The 23617-nt window shown below is 50.3% G+C and overlaps 2 protein-coding genes across 15 annotated transcripts in view; one reads left to right on the top strand and one right to left on the bottom strand.

Moving 5' to 3' along the window:
- KY (kyphoscoliosis peptidase) overlaps positions 1-13630 on the top strand; it is a 49827-nt gene extending 36197 nt beyond the window's left edge. For all 4 annotated transcript variants that reach the window (XM_015132114.3, XM_015132112.3, XM_015132113.3 and 1 more), the window contains 3 exons: positions 3176-3364; positions 4706-4896; positions 9079-13630. In XM_015132114.3, coding sequence (XP_014987600.2) covers positions 3176-3364; positions 4706-4896; positions 9079-9974 — 1276 coding nt within the window. In that variant the 3' untranslated portion in view covers positions 9975-13630. The remainder of the gene's footprint in view (positions 1-3175; positions 3365-4705; positions 4897-9078) is intronic.
- CEP63 (centrosomal protein 63) overlaps positions 1-23617 on the bottom strand; it is a 126263-nt gene that overhangs the window by 1890 nt on the left and 100756 nt on the right. The window lies entirely within an intron of this gene.

Raw genomic sequence — 23617 nt, 5'->3', positions numbered from 1 at the left:
TGAGCCTGGCAAGGCCACCCATGAGGTGACCATTAGACCTGAGAGGTGACCTTATTTCCTGGCTCTGGGGCCACCACCCCCACTCAGAGCAGTACAGGTGGACATCCCTGCCCCTCGCTTCTTCCTCCTCCTTTCCTTTCCAGGACTGGGGCACACTCTCGCTGCTGCTCCCTGACTTCATTCTTCCAATCTTGCCTCCACTTCACCCCCTTGAGGGCAGGATGTCCCCCTGGACACATGGCTTCTCCCAGAAGGACATTCCATACCCACTCTGATTTACCCCACCACCTGGAAGCTGCACAAATGCTAAATTCCTCTCCTTCCTTCCTTGACTCCAGGTGGCTCTGAGCAGAGGACAAGCATCAGTGGGCAGCATGTCCAGAGGCCCACAGCTCCACTAAATCAGTTCACCTTAATGCAAAATGAGCCATTCTCCAAGCCCCATTGTTCCCAGGACTCCCCTTATCCCTCCACATAATCCTAGAAAGTGATATGCACAGACATTCTAGGCAGCAATGGAAAGTAATTTCCTGAAGAATATAATTTTAAGTAGTATTTATGGTTTTTTTTTCCAATTCTCAAAGTAACACATAATCATTATTAAAAATTTAGAAAATATAGAGAAGTTTCAAGAAAAAATTAAAATCACCTATAATCCCATTGCTAAGAGACCAGGTGCCTTTTGTGCCATCTCTTCCCCTCTCGCTCCCTGCACCTCCTTCTCTGTGCATGCAGGCAGCGCGCGCACACACACACACACACACACACACACACACACACACACAGCATCGGCATGACATCGCACTGACTGGAGAGACTGACATGCTGTTGTCAGTTCACGTTGTGTCAGGGGCACTGTTTAGCTCACTAAGTATTTTTCACATCATTTCTTTTCCTCACCCAGTCTCTGAGTAGATGGGACCCCACCTCCTATCGAATGTCTATCCCACCCCTACACCTCCACCCACTCCCCTGGCCTTGCTTTCCACTGGTCCCTCTCTGCTAGCTGTTTCCTCTCAGACTATAAACACATCCAGATTTCCTCATCCTGAGAACAACCCCCTCAGCCCTGCATCCCCCAGCACTCCCCACCACCCTCCACTCTCTGCACTGCAGAGAAATGAGGAGAGGGCACTCCAGGTATGCAGGCTGCACCTGCTCCCCTTCCTTCCATGGTCTCCTCAGCTACTGCCTCCTTCTGCCCTGGAGTGGCTTATGGCCTTTGCCAGCAGAAAATCATGACACCAGGATCTAGTTTCTCTTGCAGTCTGTCCCCATGCCCCCAGGTGCTCCAAGAAGCCTTCTCACAGAGCCCAGCTGGTATGTTCTCACGGGATTCTTTAGAGGGCTTAGGAGGCCTGAACCTCCTTTTGTGAAACAGCAGGCAAAAGGGCAGGGTCTGGAAAACTTCCAAGCCCCTAAGGAACCTCAGCACTAGTGACCCGGACTTTCCACAGGTGAGCAGAGGTTAAGGCAGACATTGTAACACGTCCTCATTGCATGCATGTGAAGAAACAATGAGGGCAGGGAAAGTAGAATCTGTTAACCCTCAAGACATCACATTTGATCCCAATTACTCTCTCAGCAAGTGATATATATTAGTAATATTTAATTATTAGTAATAATTAAATAATTAATTAGTAATATTTTGCTAATTTTAAATTACATGTTCATTTTTACTGCGAAGATTCCCCCTATTCCTATAGTAGATGCATGGCCATTTCACCCCATTACCCTGGAAGGCTCCATGGCCCTCTTGCTTACAGCAACTGAGGCTGGAGCCCTGGTCTGTGGAAGGGCACCGCCCCCATGGGCCCATCTCGCTGAAATAGGTCCCACCAACATCCTGGTCTGCAGACTCAGCTCAGCAGAGTAGAGCACAGGGTCAGCACTGAGTTGGGACTGAGCAGCTTGCGTGGTGCTCAAAGGAGCCCCATCAAAGGGGCATCAAGCACATCCTTGGCTTCACAGTTGTGTATCTATTACACTAATTTTCCATGAGTGCAAGGAAAATGTCTTGAGGAAGCGGCACCTTTTCTAATTTACACAAAGGCCCTAGAAGGGCTAGCATGGGATGTCTCTAGGTCAGACTACCAGTGAAATTGTCTGCACAGTCCACCCCCTTGGCTGTCCTCGGGGGAGCAGGGCTGCTGAGGAGCAAGACTAGCTGGCCATGAAAGGATACCCGGGGTCTTGCTTTGGCCTTGGGCTGGTGCCCACAGCCCAGGCCTGGGCCTCAGGGTTTCAGCTCCAAATGTCTAGTTTTATGTCATCCCCAGAGATGACCCATGCCCATCTTCCCACCCAGGTTCCCAGAGAGCGGTGCCATCTCTACCATAAGCAGTGGGGAGCACAATGTCAAAAGGACCCCAAAGCTCAGGTTGACTGGTCAGCGTTTCCATTCCCCTCAGGACGGCCACAGAAGACTCCAGAATTGTGGCCAGGGCAGGCAGTCAGCAGATGACCTGAATGCACCATGATGGCTCTTGCACCATGTTCACAAAGGACAGGCCCACCAGTAAGACCTGAGCAAGCTGGCAGCTGGCCAGTCCTCCCTGGGCCAGGACTGGAGACACCCACCGCCTGCCCCTGGGTTCCCGTGCAGGCTTCCTTGGGAGGAATAGCAGCGGAGTAGGGCTTGGCTTCTGTACCCTCACAACCAGCAACCCCCCAACATCTCACGCGTGTCACGAGACCCATCTCTTCAGTCACATGTCCAGAGTGCCCTGGTTCTCCCAGCAGCTGTGCTCACCCCTTGCGTGTAGGTTTTGTTGCAGGAACATTGTCATTTCCCCAGCTCCTATTTTCTTGAAGCCAACCTCACGCTTGCCCCCATTTTTTCCTGCTGAAGAGCTGCTTGAGGAGCGTGTCGAGCAGGCTCTAGGGATGAACATTTCAGAAGTGATCTGAATGGTGTTGGTCTCAGGGGAGGAGCAGACAGCGGAGACTGCAGCCAGTCTGTACCGACAGGACCAGCCAGCACTGTATCTCCCTGTCCCCCATGCCCAGAGATAAAAGTCCTCAAGGCTGTTTATATGTGAGTATAGGAAGCAAGAAAAAGAATAGGCAGGGAGGAGTGATGGGCAGCAAACATGCCTGAAACCTGAGACCATGGACAGACTTGGAGGCAAGTCGCAGCAGGATCCTCCTCTCAGACCCCCTGTCCTGCCCCCAGGATCGCTGGAGTGCAGTGTATGACCGTGCCTGGCTACTCCAAGGGCTTCGGCTACCAGACAGGGCAGAGTTTCTCGGGGGAGTTTGACCATGCCTGGAATGCTGTGTACCTGGAGGGAAGATGGCACCTGGTGGACAGCACCTGGGGCAGCGGCCTGGTGGATACCACCACCTCCAAATTCACCTTCCTGTAAGTACTTGTCTCAGTTCTGCTGGGCGTCTAGCAGGTGGAAGTGGAGGAGGTGTCGGGTTGCATGAAGCAGCAGGTAGAGAAGGCCAAGCGGGAGGGGAAGGAGAGCCAGGAGGCCCCACGCGCACCCCTCCCCGGCTCTGAAGTGGGCTGGCTCCAGGCCAATTGTGAGGACCCACACCCTTTTGTCACCTCACCCTCCACTGACAAACACCCCCCTCTGACTCCCTGTAACTCCCTCCACCAAAGCACTGAAAGCCTGGAGCGTTTGCCCCCAGGTCACATGTGAGGAAAGGCAGGGCTAATAGCCTTCTTTAGTTGTTGGCAGGTTCCCTTCCAGACTTTGGCCATTGACCGCATTACCAGGCACAAATGCCAGAATGTTCTCTTACTACTTTGCCCAGACACCAGGCTCCTTCTCCTCTCTGGTCTGCGTGAGACCATATCACATTTCTGAGGAAAGGGCTGTGGTTTTGAGGGAAGGGGAGCTATTGGCAGTGCAGGGTCACTGTGAGGCACAGTGGGGCAGGGCGGCTGGGGTGCAGGGGACTGGAGCATTTCTGTCCTCTGGGGCTCTGGCCAACCCTGGCCTTAACCTGAGGCTACATACAATATTCTTCATGGATCATGATGCTATCAGCAGCTCAGATCCCTTTTTATTCAGAAACATGAGTGTGCTCTGTCTGATTTTTGCAGCTTAAATCTTGACACTCCCACACATGGGACAAATACAAGCCATGTGCACACACATCCTACACGCAGGGCTCACGCACTCACAGATGCCCTCTTTACCACTGTTATTCTCAACACTGCTCCTCTTAGGCAGAGCAAAGCCTCCCCCATCTCAGGAAGGGCCTCCCTGTTCTTCTCTTGATCCCCATTACTGACACCCGGAGAGTCAGCACTCCAGTCGGTCCTGGAGAGCCACAAAAGGTCCCCACCAGCACAGCTGCACAGCACAGAAACAGGCTGTGGTAGATGGAGGCAGTGAATTCAAGCGCTCTGTCTCCCTGTCTTCCCACAACCCCACTGCGTGTTCCACAGGCTATGCCTTTGCCCCCTTTGAACTTCGGATTGTCTTTGAGCATGAGGGAGTCCATTTTCCCCACGACACCCTAGGGCACTGAGGGCACTGTGGCTTCCCTTAGAAGCGACCTCAGACCCTGCCTTGGCTACAATTTCTGGAAGCATCCACTGAGGAGGAGTCTCCAGTGCCCATGTTAGAGTTGGAGATGGCACCTCTTCCCATCCAGGGTGTCCACAGGACCGCTCCGGTGGGTGTGTTGGGCCCCTGCCTCCTCTACACAGAGCTGGCTGCTAACCAGTTTGTCTCTGCTCCAGCTACAATGAGTTCTACTTCCTCACCCATCCTGCACTGTTCATCGAGGACCACTTCCCAGACAACAAGAACTGGCAGCTGCTAAAACCTCCTCAATCTCTGAGGCAGTTTGAGAACAACATGTATCACAAGAGTGAATTCTACAACAAAGGGATGCTGAGTGCCCACCCGGAGACTTCCATGATCAGAACAGGTGAGCCCGGAGCAGGTGCCTGTGTGCTAGCAGCAGGGATGGAGCGTTTCGCACTGTCCTCCAGGAGCCCGCCTGACACTGTGCTTTCAGGGCATGCCCTTCCAGGAGCATGGCCTGTGAGCTTAGCACAAAGCTTGTGTGTGCATGTGGATGTGTGGGGGCTGCTGAGGCAGCCCAGGCCATCAGGGCAGGGAAGGGCCATAGGCCACATCAGCAGGGACAGAAGCTCACTCACACTAGCATAAACCCAGAAAGGGATGTGTCTGAAGGCTGAAGGTTTCCTAGAACTTGAGGGCTGGACACACAGCCTGGCCTGTTACAGAAGCCAGGGCTGAGTGGTTCCTAGCTGGGTGAGTCTCTCTCAGCTCACAGAGCAGGGAAAAGGACTGCATCACCCCCACTACACATAGCTTCTGGGCTCAGGTGCCCAACAGAAGCTACTGGCCTACTGTGTTCTCTTCCCCAACTCCTGCTGGAGAGAATACATGGCCTCAGCAGAGCTGCAATCTGGGTGTTGGTGGTCCAACCAGCAAGGGTGGGGAGCAGCAGGGGTCTCCCAGGACAGGTAGGGGCAGTCCCACCCAAGACAGAGACTTGGGGCAGACTTCCTTAGGGAGGTGGCCTCTGAGCTGGGTCTTGGGAGAAGAGAACAGGCATAGTAGCTAGACAGAGATGGACATGTTTTAGGCAGCAGAGGAGAAGAGGGGACACAGTAAGCCCCCAGCCTCCAAACTCAGGCACCCCTAGATGAGGGCCAGGCTCCAGACCTCTGTCTGGCTGGCTCAGTACCCCTCCCTTCTGGAGGCGGGACCCAGCGGTTTCCAGCCCACCCCCTGGGGCAGTATAGGATACCCAGCTTAGCCATCTCCCATGGCTGGCCTGGGCTGACATTTGCTCCCCCAACCCTCACCATGGAGCCATAGCATCTGAGTATGTTTGCATACTCTGAGGCATATGGGGGCTACCTTGGGGGGGCCAGAACTGGTCACAAAAATGCAGGGCCTTCTCTGGAAGATTGTCTCTTATGCCTTTCCAAGGCCTTGGCACCTGATCCAGTGCTGGGCACACAGCCTGGGCACACTGCAGAGCCCTGTAAGTCAGGTCAGCCCAGCCTTCCACACCTCAGCAAAGGACTGCCTGGCGGCACAGTCTCTGCCACTGGGGACGCCATCCACCCAGGACAGGAGGTCTGAGATCATGCTGACTATTAGCACAAAGGGCCTGTGGGTGGCCCAGAGCCCCTGGGGAGCTCCCACCCACACTGCAGGGCAATGGGGCAGCCGGAAGCACAGGTGCCCCCAAGTTAGTTCCAACTGACTTGTCCCTTCCACCACACAAGAGCTTCCTTTGCCAGGTTGCTGAGCTCTTGCATACTCTTCCATCTCCAAATACCTGGCAGCTCCTGTGGCTAAAATAACAGCCTGAAGTTGCTCACTTTGGGAATCCATTTCCTGCACTTACAATAGATGGAGGGCTTGTTCAATGTATCATAGGCCATTGAACCATCGGAAGGAACTGACCAGGTCAAAGCAATACCAAACTGATGCCATTGAGTGGAGTTTGCCTTTTTAAGAGACATAAAAATATAAACACCAGATTCCTTAATTTATAGAAATCTAAACCTAAATATGATTCCATATATCTGATACATATTTACAGAGTATTTCTTTGTGGTAGCTAGTTAAGAGTGGGGAGGGGAAGGAAGCAAAATAGGGAAACTGAGGTGAGCAGAAAGGAAGGGAAGGAAGAGGGCACCTAGATAAGGGGGTGGAAAGCTGCCGGGCTCCAGGAGAGCGCCGCGGAGGGGAAAGGAGAGGTGGAGGAGGCGGGGGGACTAGAAGAGCCCGTGGGCTCCCACAGAGGTCTGCAGGGGTGACCAGTCCTTTATTTCAAGTCTTCCCAGTCATTCAACACACCTTTGGCAAGAACCCTCTGGGTGAGACACCGCAACCAGGCACTAAGACATGGCAGGAAATGAAGCAGGCTGGCCCCTTCCCCACCGAGCCCACAGCCCGGCAAGGAGTTCAGACACTACACAGAAGTGCTCACGTGATGAATTACAGCAGTGGAACGTTCTCTGAAGGAGAGCCAGGGCTAGGAGAGAGCTTGCCAGGGAACTCAGCCTCAGCTGAAGGGTCCGGGTGGGCTGCTTTGCCATCAGGACATTACCACGAGGCCTTATCCAGGTTTGAGGGAAGTGGTGGGGAGGGAGGAGTGGGTGGGAGGACCCTGAGGCATGAAGGGTGTGGCCTTGGAGGATCTACCAGAGTGCTTGATACTGGCGAGGCAGGAAGAGACAGGTCTCTGCATGGGTCTCCAGCTTCAGGGCTCTGCCATGAGCCCGGGAGTAGCCAGGCAAACATTTTCAAAGGAGCCCTGGGGCTGCTCTGTGGGGTGCTGGGTGGTGCTCCACAATCAAAAGTGAATCGCAGGGGGATCTGGGCCTCACTGTGCAGGACTCACGGCCAGTTGTGAGATGGAACAGGACAGGGGCCATGCGCAGTGAGGAGCTGAGGTAGCTTCTGCCCGCTGAGCTAGTTCAGAAGTGAGGGGACAGGGGGCTTTTCACCAAGAGGAGATAGCAAGTCTGTTGATCTTGGTCACTTTCCTTTGGAGGTTACCACGGGACAGATGTGGCATACAGTGGCTGAAGGCAGTAGAGAGAGCAAGTAGGCAAATAAAATAGCACTCAAGCACCAAGAGTCACACGATTTCAGTGTAACAGAAGGGGAAGCAATGGCATTGGGGTTAAGCAGTGCTCAGAGAGTGGGATGAGGGCCAGGCCTCAAAGAGTGGGGGTTGCAAAGGGAGGAGAGGACTCCGAGGAAGGCGTGGAGGCTAGCAGCCTAGGTCCTCCAAGGTCTGAGGGGCCTCATTATTAGGAAGTCACTGGAGGGTGGGGGCAGAGGGAAGTCACTGGGGTGCCAGAAAGCTGAGGGGCAGAGAGGAAACGGAGGCAGTGGGGGGGACATGTGGGAGTGCAGGGCAGGTGCAGAGTGGGCAGCATCTGAGAAGGCTGGGACAGCTTTCGAGGTAGAACAGCCGTGAAGAAGGTAGAGGAGCTGTCTAAGCAGCCTCCCCATCATGCTGGCCCGTGTGGGCTTCTCCCATTCCTGAGGTGGGAGTTGGCATGGAATGCACATTCAATGGGAAGTGTATTCAGGACGTTATCCTAGAGCCCAGGCACAGTGTCCTGCCTCCCCCACCAAGAGCCCAAGCTAGGGGAACGTTCCTGGTGACGTGGATCAGACAGCCTCTCTCCTTCCTTTGCGCTCAACTGTGAACAGGGCTGGGGAGGTTGCTGGGGCTGGGAGCAGATGACCAGTTTCTGAGAGAAGTAAGGCCAGGCTCTAAGAAGCCACTGCCCCTCCCTGTGGCCCTGGGAGCCAGGAAGGACCAGGCAGGTGGGTCCTCATGGGCTACAAAGACTAGAGAACTGACCAATTCTCCCTGAAAAATCAATGACCAGGACAGATGAAGATGAAACTGCAGAGCAGTTTCAAAGGGAGAGACGGCGGTGGGGGTGGTGGTGTGTGGCAGTGTGGGGGTTGCAAAAGACCCTCCTGTGCACACACCGGCTTTTCAGGACCCATTCCTGAAACATGGCTAAGATACACCTATGTGAGAAGCATGGGGTGGGGGAGGTGGGGATCAGGGAACTGCCCCACCCCAACCTCCTGTGCACAGTCTCAGGGAGTGAACCCATTCTCACTAGTTTTAAGGACAATGTGTTGACATGACAGCATTGACACTTAGATAGATGCTGGAGGGAGCAAGGTGAAAGCTAGACCTGAGACTTGGGGGAGAAGGTGCCCCTCCTGCCCCATGATCCTCTCTGGACATAGGCAACCTTCATCTAATGTGAATCAAATGGGCAGGATGCACACATACCGCTGGCGACAAATTTTTCTAGAGGCTCCTTAGCTTTCATTTATCTCAAAGAAAACTACCTGAAGGGAGTAGGGAACCCTTCCAGCGGTGCGCTGCCACTGGCTGCTGCCACGCTCAGTGAAGTCATATTGGGTGCTTGAAATGGACTGTGGTGAAAGTATTGACACCATGGAAATAGGCAAGCACTATAAGTCAAGACGTTTTTCTCCCAGGGAGACAGTTGTTAGACATTTACCAGCACATCAGCACATGCTGGACCCATCTCTGTTGACCCCGACTTTCTCTCCACAGTGAACGGGAAGGCCACGGTCACCATTGAGAGCTGCGCCCCAACACTATTCATGTTCATGCTCAACGGCAAGCAAGAGCATGGGCTGCTGAGCCTCAGGAAGAATGGGATGAAGTTGGAGGTGTACCCTCCAACCATGGGCACTCACAAGCTGCAGATCTTTGCCAAGGGCAACTCCGACATCTACAGCTCAGTGCTGGAGTACACGCTCAAGTGCAATTATGTGGACATGGGTGTCCGGCTGCCTGCTGAGCTTCACCAGCCCGTGGGCCCCAGCTGGTTCTCGGAGCAGATGGGCATCATGAAGCCCTCCCACCCTGACCCTATCATCCACACCAGCGATGGGCGCTGCTCCATCAGCTTCAGCGTAGAGGAGGGCATTAACGTCCTGGCTTCCCTCCATGGGGATGATGGCCCCATCACTGAGGAGACACAGCGGCGCTACATCTTCCAGCTGCACTGGGAGAAGCGGACCGAGCTGAAAGTCCAGCTGCCCCATGCCGGCAAGTTTGCCCTCAAGATCTTTGTCAAGAAGAGGCAGGAACCAGGAAACTACATCTTCGTCTTTAATTACCTCCTATGCTGTGCCAACACCAAGGTGAACTGGCCCATGTTCCCTGAGAGCTTTGGCAACTGGGGGCAGGACAATGAGCTGCTGGAGCCTCTGTCGGGTGTGCTTCCTGCCAACCGGAACATCCCATTCAAATTGAAGCTGCATGGTATTGCCAAAGTCCTGGTAAAGGGGCAGGACACATGGCCCCTGACCCTGAACCACGAGGGCTACTGGGAGGGCAGCTGCAGCACAGCTGGCTGCCAGGAAGTCTATGTCATGGTGCTGGAGAATGCCAACCACAACTTCTACTCCTACATCCTGAAATACAAGGTGAATGCCCAGTGAGGCCTGTGCCCCGGTCTTACCCTCCCAAAGGGCCAAGCCAGACCTCCCCAGGGAGGGCTCAAGGGAAGTGCAGGGAGCCCTGGACACCACTGAGTCTGCATGAAATCCCTTCTAGGCCTCTGCCTCAGTGTCCCTCCTCTGAAACAGGAGCTGTGATCTTTGTGTTCCGAAGGCTTCACTCAGGTGTGGCTGTGACTGAGGGGACAGAAGCAGTGGCTCTTTAGAAGAAAAAGGTGCTATGTAAATGTAAGGTATTGTAAACTGTACACCTGCATCCAGATGCCCCTTCTCGTGTTAGTGCTGCTGTTGTTGTTGTTGTTGTAGGGCTGATGTGGGAAAGCAGGGATATTGCCCAGGTTGACAGCTTTTCACATGATGCTTAGAGAATTCTCTTCCGTGCCCAAGGGGACATGATTTGCAAGGCTGAGTTGTCCTTGAATCACAGAGCCCCTTTCAAGCAACATCACCATGCCTCTCGACAGCTCCAGGCCCCCAGGGAATCTTGGACTATCTTCTCCTCCCAGACCTGATCATCTTCCGCATCCTGCTGCTTCTTCATTAGCTACTTCTTGTTCTTCAAGAGCCCTAGTAAAAGGGTGTGGTGAGGAATCTAGCTGACCCACAACTGGCTGGAAGCTGATTATCTCCACCATCCCTAAGTATAGTCAGGAATGTGACAACCAGAAAGTTGTGAGGAGACTCCAAAGCAAAGAGCAGCCCATGCCCGCTGTGGCTGTGCAGGTGGGAGGGACACTGTCGGCAGAGCTGCAGCCTGTGTCTGAGGGTGTAAGACCTCCAGCTCTGCTCTGAGGAGTGCACAGGGTAGTTAGTTCAGTCTAAGGCCTGGAGTGCCCTCCAGGCCCTCGCAGAGCCTGGGTCTCAGGCCCCTGCCCCGCCTCCACAGGGAGCCTCCAGAGGCTGGCCAGGCCCTTGGGGAGCCTTGCAGATAGCCGTGAATAAGGACCTGGCTGCAGATCAGGTGAGTAGTGCAGTGCGGCAATGCCGAGGAGACTCACACCTTAACAGGGCTCTGCCTGCCCCCAGCGTCTCTACCAGCAAAGCCAGGGCTGGGAAGACTTCCAGCTGCACAGGAGCAGCTTTTGTGCCTGTCTCAGAGCAAACGTCCCATCCCATCTCCTTTCATCCCTTCTCTGAGAAGATACCCACCTCCAGTCTCACCTTGCATGGGGACAGCTCAGGGCCCCTTGCTTGCTCAGGCCAGACTGAGAGGCCTCAGCTGCCCAGCTGGCCCTCAGCAGCGCCTCAGGCTGCCGTTGCCATGGCAACGGAGGAAAGGCTGGCTTCAGCGAGGGCACATGAGAGGGAAAGGCGAGAGAGGCCCCGCATGGCTACTGCAGAACCATCCTGGCACACAGACACACTCCCTGCCGAACTCCTGGATTCTCCAGCTCCATGACCCCTGGCTGTCCCAGTGCCCCCCACCCCTGAGAGCCAGCACTGCCTGGTACCTCTCCCCACTGCCCCTCCTCAGGCCTCCAGGCTCAGCCACAGCCAGGGCCAGCTGGGACCCTCACAGCTTCCTCCGTGGCATTCACCCTCACATCCCTGTATCCAACAAATGTCCATGGGGTGCTTTGGTAAGTGCCAGATGCTTGGGCTACAGAGGTGAACAAAGGGGGCCTGGCCATCCAGAGCACAGGGTGAGGAAACTGCCAGGTGGCAGCAGCCTCCCTTGCCCAGGTCCTGACTGAAGATCCAGGCTCCGGACACTTCTGTTCATTATCCCACGGGATCCCTCCCCTAAAAGTCCCCACTGCCACCCAGCAGGGTGGCCTAGCCCAGAGCCAGCTCACAAAGGTGCCCATCATCCAACAGACCGGGGGCATCGAGCACAAGGGTTGTCGCCCCTGGGGGACTGAACTGTCCTGGGCTGGTCCTGCACCCTCCGCAGTCTCTGCCACCGAGGCCACCCAGCCAGCCTCGTGTCACTTACACCTGAAAAATGCACAAAGGCCCCGGAGGCATAACAGCTATGCACCACCACAGGGAAACAAGGGGAGTTTTACACCCTGAAAACAGCCTTCTTGCACACCTCTGATTTTATGGGCTGAAAGAAATGTGTTTGTTTCATCAAAATAATAAGTGCCTTGGATGACGCATGTCACTCACTGGACCCCGCGCTGGCTGTCTCGCCTAGTCCTGCTGGAGACCCCATACCTTTTCGATATGTAATATAATTAATCAATACATCCTGAAGCATGCAGAGAATGCCACCCAGCAAAATAGGAGCTGTCCCCAGCACCAGAGAGGGAGGCCCCGCCTCTCAAAGCACCGCAGGGCATCGGCAAGCCCCTCCCTCTCATTTAACCAAGCACCCCCTTTGTAAAGACAGCTGTAGGCGCAGTCAGAAAATCACCTGCATTTCTTTCCACTGAAGTAAAAATACATGAAATGAAATCTAATCTTCATGAATTTTTACACGCATGCTGCTCAGGGTAGACATTCGGAGTTGCATTTTGAAGGCTTTTCTCCAAATCCCCATCTTTGTTTCCCGGGCGACGAGTCCCAGTCGCCGGCGGAATGGCACGGGCGCCCCCAGGTGTCCGAAGTGCGGAGCTGCCGGCTTTGTACGCCGCGAGGCCGCTCTATCACCCGGCTTTTTACGCAGAACTTGAAAATGCTGTGGAAATGTTTATGTTAAAATCACTAGGTGCTTTCTCGTGGCTTCTCAGCGCTTCCTCATGGGTACACGGAGGACATCTTTGTCACGCACAAGCTGTGAAGGCATCCTGGGGGCAACCTGGTGTGTTGAAAAGACAAGGGATGTGATGGGACGGTTGTGCCTGGAAATCACTTCTTGAAACAGAAGCACTGGACGTAGGACTGGATGGAACAGCTGTGACTACACTCATTACTATACCAATGAAGGATTGGAACCGATCAAACTCAGAGGGTATCTGCTTGCAATTCTCGGGATGGCAGCCCCCAGGCCACAGGGCAGAAGGGAACCGAGGGTGGAGGAGTGGTGGGCAGAGGCACTACCACCATGACTGCAGTTCACTTCTCTCCAGCTTGTTTCAGAAGTGCCACCAGCTCAGCTGGACTCCATTTTCAATCCGATTATGATCATTGTGAGTTCCCCATATGTTACATTGTCCTACCAGGACAGCCTCCTCACTGCCTGCTGAGATTAAAAGGAAATAAATAGACTAACTGAAGCATGAAGGATTTCGGCTAGACATAAAGAACTATTTCCTGTTGTTAAGCAGGAGGGACGAGTTGCCAAGAAAGTTTGTGAAATCCTCTTCTCAAAGGACTTGAAAAGGAGAAAAGTTTTCCCAGTGGTCTGAGGTTTTAGATGCCATGTTCACTAGAAGGAGTGGGTTTTCTCTTCTCGAAACCAATTAATTCCTGAGATATCCTGGTCTGTCTGCAGCAAACAGAGAGTTAACAGCATCACTACATCATTTGCTATTGGCAAAATTTTCAAAGATGGTGTGCCTCTATAGCCCACCTCGGTTTATCTTAGGTCTATAATTTCTTTTCATTTGGAGTAAGTAGTCAGCAATTGAAAGAGGTGATTACTTCTCATAATGTGTGCATTGAGTTGTGTGGGCCGGTGGCTGTTAAGTATGCTTTCCCCACGTTGTTGCTGGTGTTGTTTTTCAATAAAATTTATATTCATTTTTATCCAACAATGTAATTATTGATTCATTCTTATCATGGATCTCACAAGGTGGGGAGTGGAGAGAAACAGGAAAAACACTTTCATGTTCAAAGGAAGCCTTAGAAAAAAATCAATGTCCCAGCCAGTTGAATGTGACGGTGAGATGCAAATGGAATGTCGGGTAAATAGCTATTTCACATTAAAGAAAACATAATTAGGTTAGCTTCAGCCACTCTATGGCTCACATGCCTTTGAAGAACATGAAGGCACTGTTTCTTTCATTGAATCTTGTTTAACTTGAAAATTTTAAAGTCAATCCTAATTTATTTTTATAGTGGGAGAAAAAAATTTACCAAAAATGCCTATCAGCCTACTTTTCTTTTATTTTGAATGTATATAAATATGTATTTCTTGATATTCATATACATGCAGAAACTTTCCAGGGTTCACCTAAGCAGATTATTCATAAATTAGATATTTAGAGAAATACAGAAAATGAAAAATCCAGACATTTCTGAGAAGCTGCTGTAACCATGGAGACCATTCTCGTAGCTGTAGTGTGAAGGACAAAAAGAACTTGTGTTCCCAAATCTGGCTTCGTCATGTCTCTCGCTGCTAGATCCACAAAAACGAGGCCCAGCATGCTTCTCCTTAGGAAGGAGACCTGACAGCATATTAAGAGGAAGTCAGAAGAAACAGTCTTCCGCACAAAAGAAGGAGTAACTCTTGAGTTATTAGAACAGTCTGAAAATGCCATCCCCAAAGCTGGAGTGGATGACCTCCAACGTCCCTTCCAGTCCGGAGAGTTTGTGATGCCGTGTCTCTGTGAACAGATGCTGGCAGGCAGTGGGCCTGGGGTTGTCAGTTACAGAACATCTGAAGGGCCCTGCTGTGGAACAGCCGAAGGGCCCTGCTGTGTTAAGAGCCTGCCCCTGGAGCCCCTGGCAGACTGCACTGCTGGCTCCTCTCTTGCCTGAGGGCAAGGGGCTGGAGAAAGCCCAGCAGAGGGACCAAAGGGGAAGAACAGCCTCTGACAGGATGTTGCTTCTGTCTGATTTTGCAAGCAGAACTAAAGGAAACTGAAAGTTAACTGGAATGTCCTCTTTGGGACATCTCAGGCATCTCCGAGTCAAAAGATGCTAAACTGGAGTTACTTCTCTTCCTCAAATTACTCCCAACTCCTCCTGGGTCCCCAGTTCAGTAAATGCATCCCTATCCAACCAGATAACTAAGTTAGACTCATGGCAGTTACTGGTGATGAAACCCAGTCCCTTCTAGATGTGTCCCACCTCCCACCTGCTCTCCCAACTCCACTTTCTCTCCTTTCCCATGACCCGCTACAGCCCAGGTCCTCATCATCTCAGCTATACTGTCTGTGTCTTATACTTTCTATGGGGAGATGAAGCCTCTCGGCCCTATTACTGTCCACGCTGGCCTCCCATTCGTATATTCTTATCGCACCAGGATGATCGGGTTATTAAGACAAGGTTTCCAAGAAATCCTACCAGAAGAAGCTCACCATCTCTGGAAAGACATAATTGGTATTAGGTACTAGTGGGAAAGGTAGGTCTTCAAAGAAAAACTGGTTTTTATAGGGAATCGGGAAGAAGCCCTGTCTCCTCCTTTTTCTCTAAAGAAACAAGATGCCAAGGCCACCCAGTCAGCCTCGTGTCACTCACACCTGAAAAATGCACAAAGGCTCCAGAGGCATAATAGCTATGCACTACCACAGGGAAACAAGGGGTGTTTTATACCCTGAAAACAGCCTTTTTGCACATCTTTGATTTTATGGGCTGAAAGAAATGTGTTGTGTTTCATCAAAATAATAAGCACCTTCGATGATGCATGTCACTCGCCGGACCCCATACTGGCTGCCTCGGCCTACTCCACTACTGGGTGAGGGTATGCAGGGTAGCTCTTCGTACCACAGCCAGGCGGGGGACTCAACAGGGTTCAGGAGTGGAGCCCCACCTGCAGGTAAACAAGCTCCATCTCGAAGCCAGACTCTCCACATCCATGGCTTCCAGTTTATTTCCCTCCTGTCCTCCTGCACCAACAGCAGCACAGATCATATGTTCAGGTGGACCAGCTGTATTCCCAGGAAAACAGATGCTGAGACACAGTAGGAATGCAAACAGTGTGCTGGAGGCAATACCTGTGGAAGGCAAAAGGGAGGGGGCAAGCAGGAGGAGGCAGACAGAAGCTCAGACAATGGTGCAAGTCTGACCAAGTCCCAGCCAACCCAACAGGGAGTTCCAAAACAAAGATTTTTATTAGAGGTGTCTGAAGCTGTACAGAAATGGCCAAGCCCTAGAGAAACCATCATGCTCAGTCATTTGCAGGGGCTGCCTAGCAAGAGCTTGGTCTCAGTTCAAAAGCTCAGGCAGACCCTGAAGGTGTTAACAGCTGGAGACTCTCCGCTACCTACACTCCTTGCAGAGAATCAGCAACTTCTTCCAGAAGGGAGACCTGTGCAGCACACACAAGTTAACTTGCCTATGCTATGGAGGGCTCAGGAAAGACTGGGTGAGGGTTCTATGTGTGGAGTCAGCACACCCAAAGCCGTCTGGGATCCGGCAGTCACTGAAGGGGCTTCACAAGATGGTTTGTGGAAGGGACAGGGGCTTCTACATAGGATAAACATGTACTCCAAGGGCCACCTGCAAGGTGCTGTGGACTAATTTGATGAAAGGCAGCTTCTTTCTTATTTCTCCTTCTCTCCCTCCTACCCCTGCCATCCAGGAAAACCTCAACACAACAGCCAAGAGGATCGTTCCACGCTCCACTCTTACTTAAAACCGACCAATGGTTCCCCATTGCTCAGGGATGAGACTAGACCCTAACTCTGGCCTTATACTGCTTTCTTCACTTTGTCTCCTATGACTCTCCCTGAGAGCCCCTTAGAATCATCAACCATGTGACACCAGGCAGGCCATGTACCTCCCACCAGCGTGCTTTATATGTGCTGTCCCTTCTAGCCAGGACGCCTTTTCCTGCCTGAGGAAGCCCTGCCTGGCCTTCGTGGCTCAGGCCAGCCCACCACTCTGTCAGACCTTCCTAGTCCTCCCACTGCCCAAGCCATGGGAAATTATCTGCCCATCTTTCACGTTCATGTCACACTTTGTTACTCATCTGTTAAGCCAGAACCTTCTATAAGATTCTGGGATTGAGGAAATACTTGGAGGTTCTGCCCCTTGGATGTGAATTCCTTTAATACACATGCTTTGGTTCTGCCCCTTGGCACACAGTAGGTGCTTGGTAAATGCTTGGCAAGTGTTTCACTGGGAAAACTAAGAGAGGTTAGGAAGACAGGGCCAGAGAAGTACTATGGCCCAGCAGTCCATAACCATCCACTGAGCATTTGTCAACACGTGTTCCCATTTCACCAGGGCTGGCCTGTGTGCTTTTTGCCCAACTCTGGATGCCACATCCTGGACATTGAGGAAGTAAACTCAAGATTCTCTCAGAGGAGGGCCACATCCTGGGGAGGGCTGGGAATGTGGGGTGGAGTAACCACCCTGGAGGAGGCTGAGGATGCAGCTAATGGTGGTCTTCAAAGGAAGAGGCCCTTTACCAAGTCCAATATCTAAAAGAGGACACGTACTGACTATTTGGAAGATAGAACAAATCCTGAAAGTAGGACTTGGTCTTGACTAGAGAAGGATGGCCATCCTGTCTGTAAAGGTGGGTAGCAGAGGGTGGTCAGGGATTCTTTGGCTGTGAACAGTTTTAATGGAATTTTCTTTCCTTTATCTAGATTTGTTCCTGCTCCAAATTTCCCCCATGGCCCTGTTTGAAGATTATATCACCTAATCTTGATGCTTCTGTTTAACCCAGAGTGACATAAACATTTAGCTGAGGGCACCTGCTGATCCCACTCCCACCCAAACAGAGACCAACAAACAACGGGAAAGTTTCTAAAGCCCAGAAGAACCTGTTTTCTCAGGAAAGAGTTGCAAAATGGCAAATACAGCTATTTAGGGTCTAAAGGCATAAACATTTTCTATAGCAAAGCCTAAGTATGTGGGACTGTCTTGAAGCCCGTTGATATGCTGGAAACTAATGCTCCAGGGAACACTCGAACTCGTGGTTTCTTTGAGCACAGTTATCCTCAAGGCTGGTCCTCTGAAGAGGAGCCCCTGCAGGACGAGGTATAAAAAAGACAAAGAACCACGAAGTGCTTGGTGTATCCAGTGGCAACGCCAAGCCATGAAGGTTTGAGAATGAGAAGGCCACCTAGACAGGGCCCACCAAGAGATTCCCTCTCTCCAATTAAACCAGCACTCTAGACGTTTAGTCACCATTGCCTGGGGTACTGGGTTTAGACAGATTCTGAGGCCACATCTGGGCTCAGTAGGAAAGAGGGTCATGACTAGCTAGTGATCCACAGACAATGAATTGAAGGGTAAGGTGTGCCATGTATTTGCCAATCCCATCTTAAATGTAGCCAAATCAGGGCTCAGACCAAAATAATGAAGGAGACTGTTCAGTCCGTTCTCGCACTGCTAATAAAGACATACCAAAGACTGGGCAATTTATAAAGGAAAAAGGTTTAATTGACTCACAGTTCACCATGGCTGGGGAAACTTACAATCATGGCAGAAGGGGAAGTAAACACATACTTCTTCTCATGGCAGCAGCAAGGAAAAGTGCTGAGCAAAAGGGGGAAAAGCCCCTTAGAAAACCATCAGATCTTGTGAGAACTCACTCACTATCATGAGAACAGCATGACGGTAACCACCCCATGATTAAATTACCTCCCACTGGGTCCCTTCCATGACACGTGGAGATTATGGAAACTACAATTCAAGATGACATTTGGTTGGGGACACAGCCAAACCATATCAGAGGCTATTCAGACCAGTGGGGAGCACTGGCTTCCCATAAGCTAGCCCATGGACTGACAACCAGTCAGCTTTCAAACCAAAGGTCTCAGGATGTGCTGGGGGCCTCCTGACCTCCCTTGAGCTCCAGGAGGATTCCACTCAATATGCATGCCACCCAGCTCAGAGGACACAAATGCGCACAGGCATATCAACTCCAGGGAGAAGGAGCCCAGGCTGAGTGTGTTTGCTCTTTTATCTCCATGATTAAACAGTGCCTTGCATTTAGAATAAGTGATCGGTAAATTTTTGAAGTGAACATTGCCTTGTCATTTCAAAAACAAAATGATAGATCTCTGGGTTGTTTACATGGCTGTTGACCAAAACAGCTGTTGAGTTACAACATCCTAAATAGTCATTTCCTTCTTTTGCTCAACTAGGAAAGCATATGCACAGCAGTGTGCTCCGTTGCCCCTGTGGGAAATGTATATTTACAGAAAGAGAAAAATTGCCACCTGACTGGGAGTGCTCATGGTGTTTGCCTCTGGGAAACAATCAGGGCATAGGCAACCAATCGATGGGAGGAGTGGCGTTCTTCTCGAGGGAATCCACCCGCCCTAAGCATGTGCCGAGATTGCTTTGTTTCTAGCAGGGGGAATGGCTGACTGCCTCTGTGACACAAGGAATCAGCCATCATTTCGCCCCAGCTGTGCAGGGACCAAGGCAGTGACGTCCCCCTTTATGGTGGCAGGGGCAGCTATGGAGAGGCTGGTGGCATGAGGGCAGAGGGGCAGCCACAACTGTGAGTACACAAGAACAGCTGGGCTGCATGACTGATGAACTGCAGATATTAGGAGTGGGGAGCCCCTGGCAGCTCCCATCTGGGGAAAGGATGGTGGTGAGGAAAAATGAGGAAGCGTTTATTTAAAACAAAATGACAGCAGGATTACAGATTGCCTAGTGAACACTTTGCTCATACTTATATTTGTATTTGAATGTATATGAACACCAAGGAGATCTGGAAATTAACATCCATCATTTTATTATATTTAAAAAGTTAAATGAAGCCAAGATACTGGCAGCACTTGAAGGCTGTCTCCTCCTCCTATGCCCTTTGGGATAGCCCCACCCTAGGGACTGGGCAAGCATGGGCACCATGAACCTTTTGGTATTCATTTCATGAGTATCAGATCCCCTTCTCCATCTCCCAGGAGCCACACAGTGGAGAGAACACGTTAACCTGATTGTGGGAGGGCATCCACTCTGGCAGTAAAAGCTTCACTTGACATTTTTAAAGCTCAACAAGAGTGTTAAAGTCTATCTTTAAAAGAAGAAAATGGGCTTCTTTCTGGGAAGATGGCCTCTTAGCCACTGGTCCCCTGTTTGACTGAAATCTGTCTTGTGTGGTCAGGAGCCATTAATGTATGATTGAAGCCTTGAGTTTTCCTCTATACACATTGATTTCACTTGGAGAAGCTCTGTGGACCCCTCCTCCTCCTCAGTGTTGGCTGTCATGAGGGTGGGGAGGCCTGTGGCTCAGCCCCTGTTTGACAGCTGGTAGGAGAGTGTGCCAGCTAAGAGCACACACTTGGAGCTGACCGCCTGATTCCTAACCCCAGCTCTGCCCCCTCCCAACTGATTTGTGCAAATTACTGAACCTCCCTGTTTTTGTTTCCTCATCAGTAAAATAGGGATACTCATAGCATCTACTGTGTACACTTCTTATGGGGATTAAATGAGCTAACATATGGTACAATGACTAGAAAAGTCCCTGGCACATAGTAAGTACTCAGTAACTTTTGGCTACCATCACGACACATCAGTCACTGTCAGCATGATGAGGATGACATTGATGTGCTGCTCCCTAAGGAATCCAAAAGTCTCAAGCCCCTCATAAAATTGTAGCAATCACTGATTTCAATGCAGAAATCCATATCCAATATGCGACCACCCAGTCTTTCCTAGAATCCTTCCAGGGACCAGGAGTTCTCCACTCCATGAGGCAGCCGTCCATTACTGGACACCTATGTTAAGGCCTTACCTATACAAAACTGCCTTAAATTAGGGCAGCTGAGCCAACCCACCCACTAGGCTCAGTGAGTTGTCTATTATATGCTGGGACAACCGTGTAGCGGGAGCCCCAAGTCACCAGTACAAAGCCTGGCTCTAGTCTGAGGGTTCCGGGGACTGGGTAGGAGCAACTGCAATATACTCAGACAATGAAGGGAGCCCAAAGAGCAGACAAAAAGAAAAAGAAAACCTCCCACTCGAGACAGCTGTAAATCAACATATGAAACCACATGAAGAAAATTAATGGTTAAAAAATTAATGAATGGTTTTTCAAAAATACAATCTGCATACTGAATGGTGAGACCACCTCAAACCCTGACGTTACTTAACTCCCCAAACCTGGCTGTCTGACTTTGGTCCTCAAAGCAAAAACTGGAGGGTATCACTCTGAGAAAACAGATCAACCCAAGAAAAAAGGCCTACAGGTACCATCGGTGACCACCACCCCAGTGAAAAGACCAGCACCCCATTTTCCCATCTTTGGGAAGCCAGTCAGTCAATTCTTCCATACACACACACACACACACACACACACACACACCCCCACAGTTTGCAGATAGCATTTGTGGTTGTTTGAAAAAATGTCCATGGATTCTTTGGTGCTCCTACATTCAAAAGGTAGAGCCTAATTCCCATGCTCTTAAGTGGAGGCCATACTTAGTGATTCTCTTCTGACAAATAGAATGTGGCAGAAATGAATGATGGTGTGTGACACTCAAGAGTAGGATATAAAAGGCATTATAGCCTCCTCTTTATTCTCTCCGGATCACTTGCTCTCAGCAAATCCAGCTGCTATGTTGTAAAGATGCTCGAGCAGCCTCTGGAGAGGCCCACATTGTGAGGAACTGAGTCCTCCTGCCAACAGCCATGTGAGTGAGCTATCTTGGAAGCAGCTCCTGTGAGGATTTTTGCGGCCCTGGCCAGCTTCGTGACTGGAACCTCATGAAAGACCCAGAGCCAGAACCACCCACTTTAGCCATTCCTAAATTCCTGACCCCAAAAAATTGTGAGGTCATAAAAAACTTATTATTCGAAGCTGCTAAATTTGGGGATAATTGTTACACAGCCATAGATAGCTAATAGAGCATTTTAATATCTCACTCAGTCCTTTTTTTTTTTTTTTTTTTTTTTGAGACAGGGGCTGGCTGTGGCTCTCTTGCCTAGGCAGAGTGTAGTGGCATGATCTCAGCTCACTGACACCTCTGCCTCCCAGGCCTAAGCCACCTTCCCACCTCAGCCTCCCAAGTAGCTGGAACTATAGGCATGTACCACCACACCCGACTAATGTTTTTTGTGTGTGTGGGAGGGGTTGTTTGTTTGTTTTTGTTTTTGTTTTTTTGTAGAGATGGTGTCTCACTCTGTTGCCCAGGCTGGTCTCGAACTACTGAGCTCAAGCACTTCACCCACCTCGGCCTCCCAAAGTGCTGGGATTATAGGCATGAGCCATTGTGCCTGTCCTGTATCTCAATATTAAAAAGGACTTTGAGAGGACCTCCAAAGATCCCCAGACCTAAGGAAAATGTCTGACCTACAGGAGCTCCACAAAGAGAATGATAACACCAGCAAACACTGTCACCATGCCTAGTTTGTGCCAGAATCCGCTGAGAATTAAATTATTAAAGACATAATTCAATGAATTTCCCAGGATTGTGAGACACTCAGAGCAGTGAATGAAAACAGACCCACTCTAAGGCTTGTGATTACGAATTTCAGATCACTAGAGACAAACAGGTCCTCCAGAGAAGAAATAAAGCAAGTAACTTGCAACAGATCAGGAATCAGAATGACTTCACACTCGCAATGCTGGAAGTGAGGAAACAGTGGTACCATACCTTCAACATTCTGCAGAATAATTTCCAACCTAGAGTTCTATCCTCAGTTAAAATCTCAATCAAGGGTGAGAGTAGAATAAGAACATTTAGAAACATTCAAGATCTCAAAGAAAACCTGCCTCTCATGAGCCATTTCTCTGGTGGAGTGCTCCACCCAGTGAGGGACAGAGACCAAGAAAGAGGTCTGCTTGGAACCAGGAAGCTCCTTCACACAGAAGAGACAAAGGAAATTCCTAAGAGGATAGTAATAGGATGTGTCTGGAGAACAGCTGTGCAGTGAACAGGATGAACACAGTCCAGACAGGAGCAGGGCAGACCCGTCCAGGAGGCATGTCATAGGGAAAAATAAAATGGGACTGATAAAGTGGTTACCTGATGTAGTTGACATTACTGAGGGAATTGTATAGTGCCATTAAGGACTTTAGAGGACCATTTGGTGAAAGGTATGCAGAAAACTAAGCAAATGCAAGCTCCATGGGGAAAAGTTGTACAAAGAAAGTAAATGTAATTGTAGTGTACTATATGTTGACATTTACATGGCCATAATAATGTAAATGCCAAGTATTGATGTGTTAGGCACTGTGTTTGGACGTCTGAGAGCCATTCCAGTCCCATTCTCCCTTTCCCATCTTCTACTCTAGAGTGAGCAAATTCCCACTTTCTCTTAATAATGCTTGGTAGATTTTTGTGGAGTCTTGCATATCTTTTATTAGATATGTTTCTGGGTATTTGCAGGTGTATTTTTGATAATGTGGTAAATGGTATAAATTTTTAAGTTCATTTTCTAATTGCTTATTTCTAATGAGTAGAAATAGAACTATTGTCATGCATTCACCTAGTATCCAATTATCTTACTAAATTTACTAATTAATTCTAATCATTCATAGGGAGGTCCTTTTGGATTTTCTGCACACAGAATCATGTTGCCTGTGAAAAATTATTTTTTTCAACTTTTGTCTTAGGTTAAGAGGTATATGTACAGGTTTGTTATATAGGTAAATTGAGTGTCATGATGGTTTGGTGTACAGATTATTTTGTCACCCAGGTGATAAGCATAGTACCCAACAGGTATTTCGATCCTCACTCTCCTCCCACCCTCCATCCTCAAGTATGCCCCAATGTCTGTTGTTGCTTTCTTTGTGCTCAATCTTTAGCTCCCACATATAAGTGATAACATGTGATATTTGGTTTTCTGTTCCTATGTTAGTTCACTTAGGATAATAGCCTCCAGTTCCATCCATGTTTCTGAAAAGGCATGATTTGATGCTTTTTTATGGCTTCATAGTATTC

The sequence above is a fragment of the Macaca mulatta genome, chromosome 2 (genome assembly GCF_049350105.2).
Source record: "Macaca mulatta isolate MMU2019108-1 chromosome 2, T2T-MMU8v2.0, whole genome shotgun sequence".
Taxonomy (NCBI): domain Eukaryota; kingdom Metazoa; phylum Chordata; class Mammalia; order Primates; family Cercopithecidae; genus Macaca; species Macaca mulatta.
Note: the sequence above shows the minus strand (reverse complement) of the source record. Positions and strands in the feature narration are given on the sequence as shown.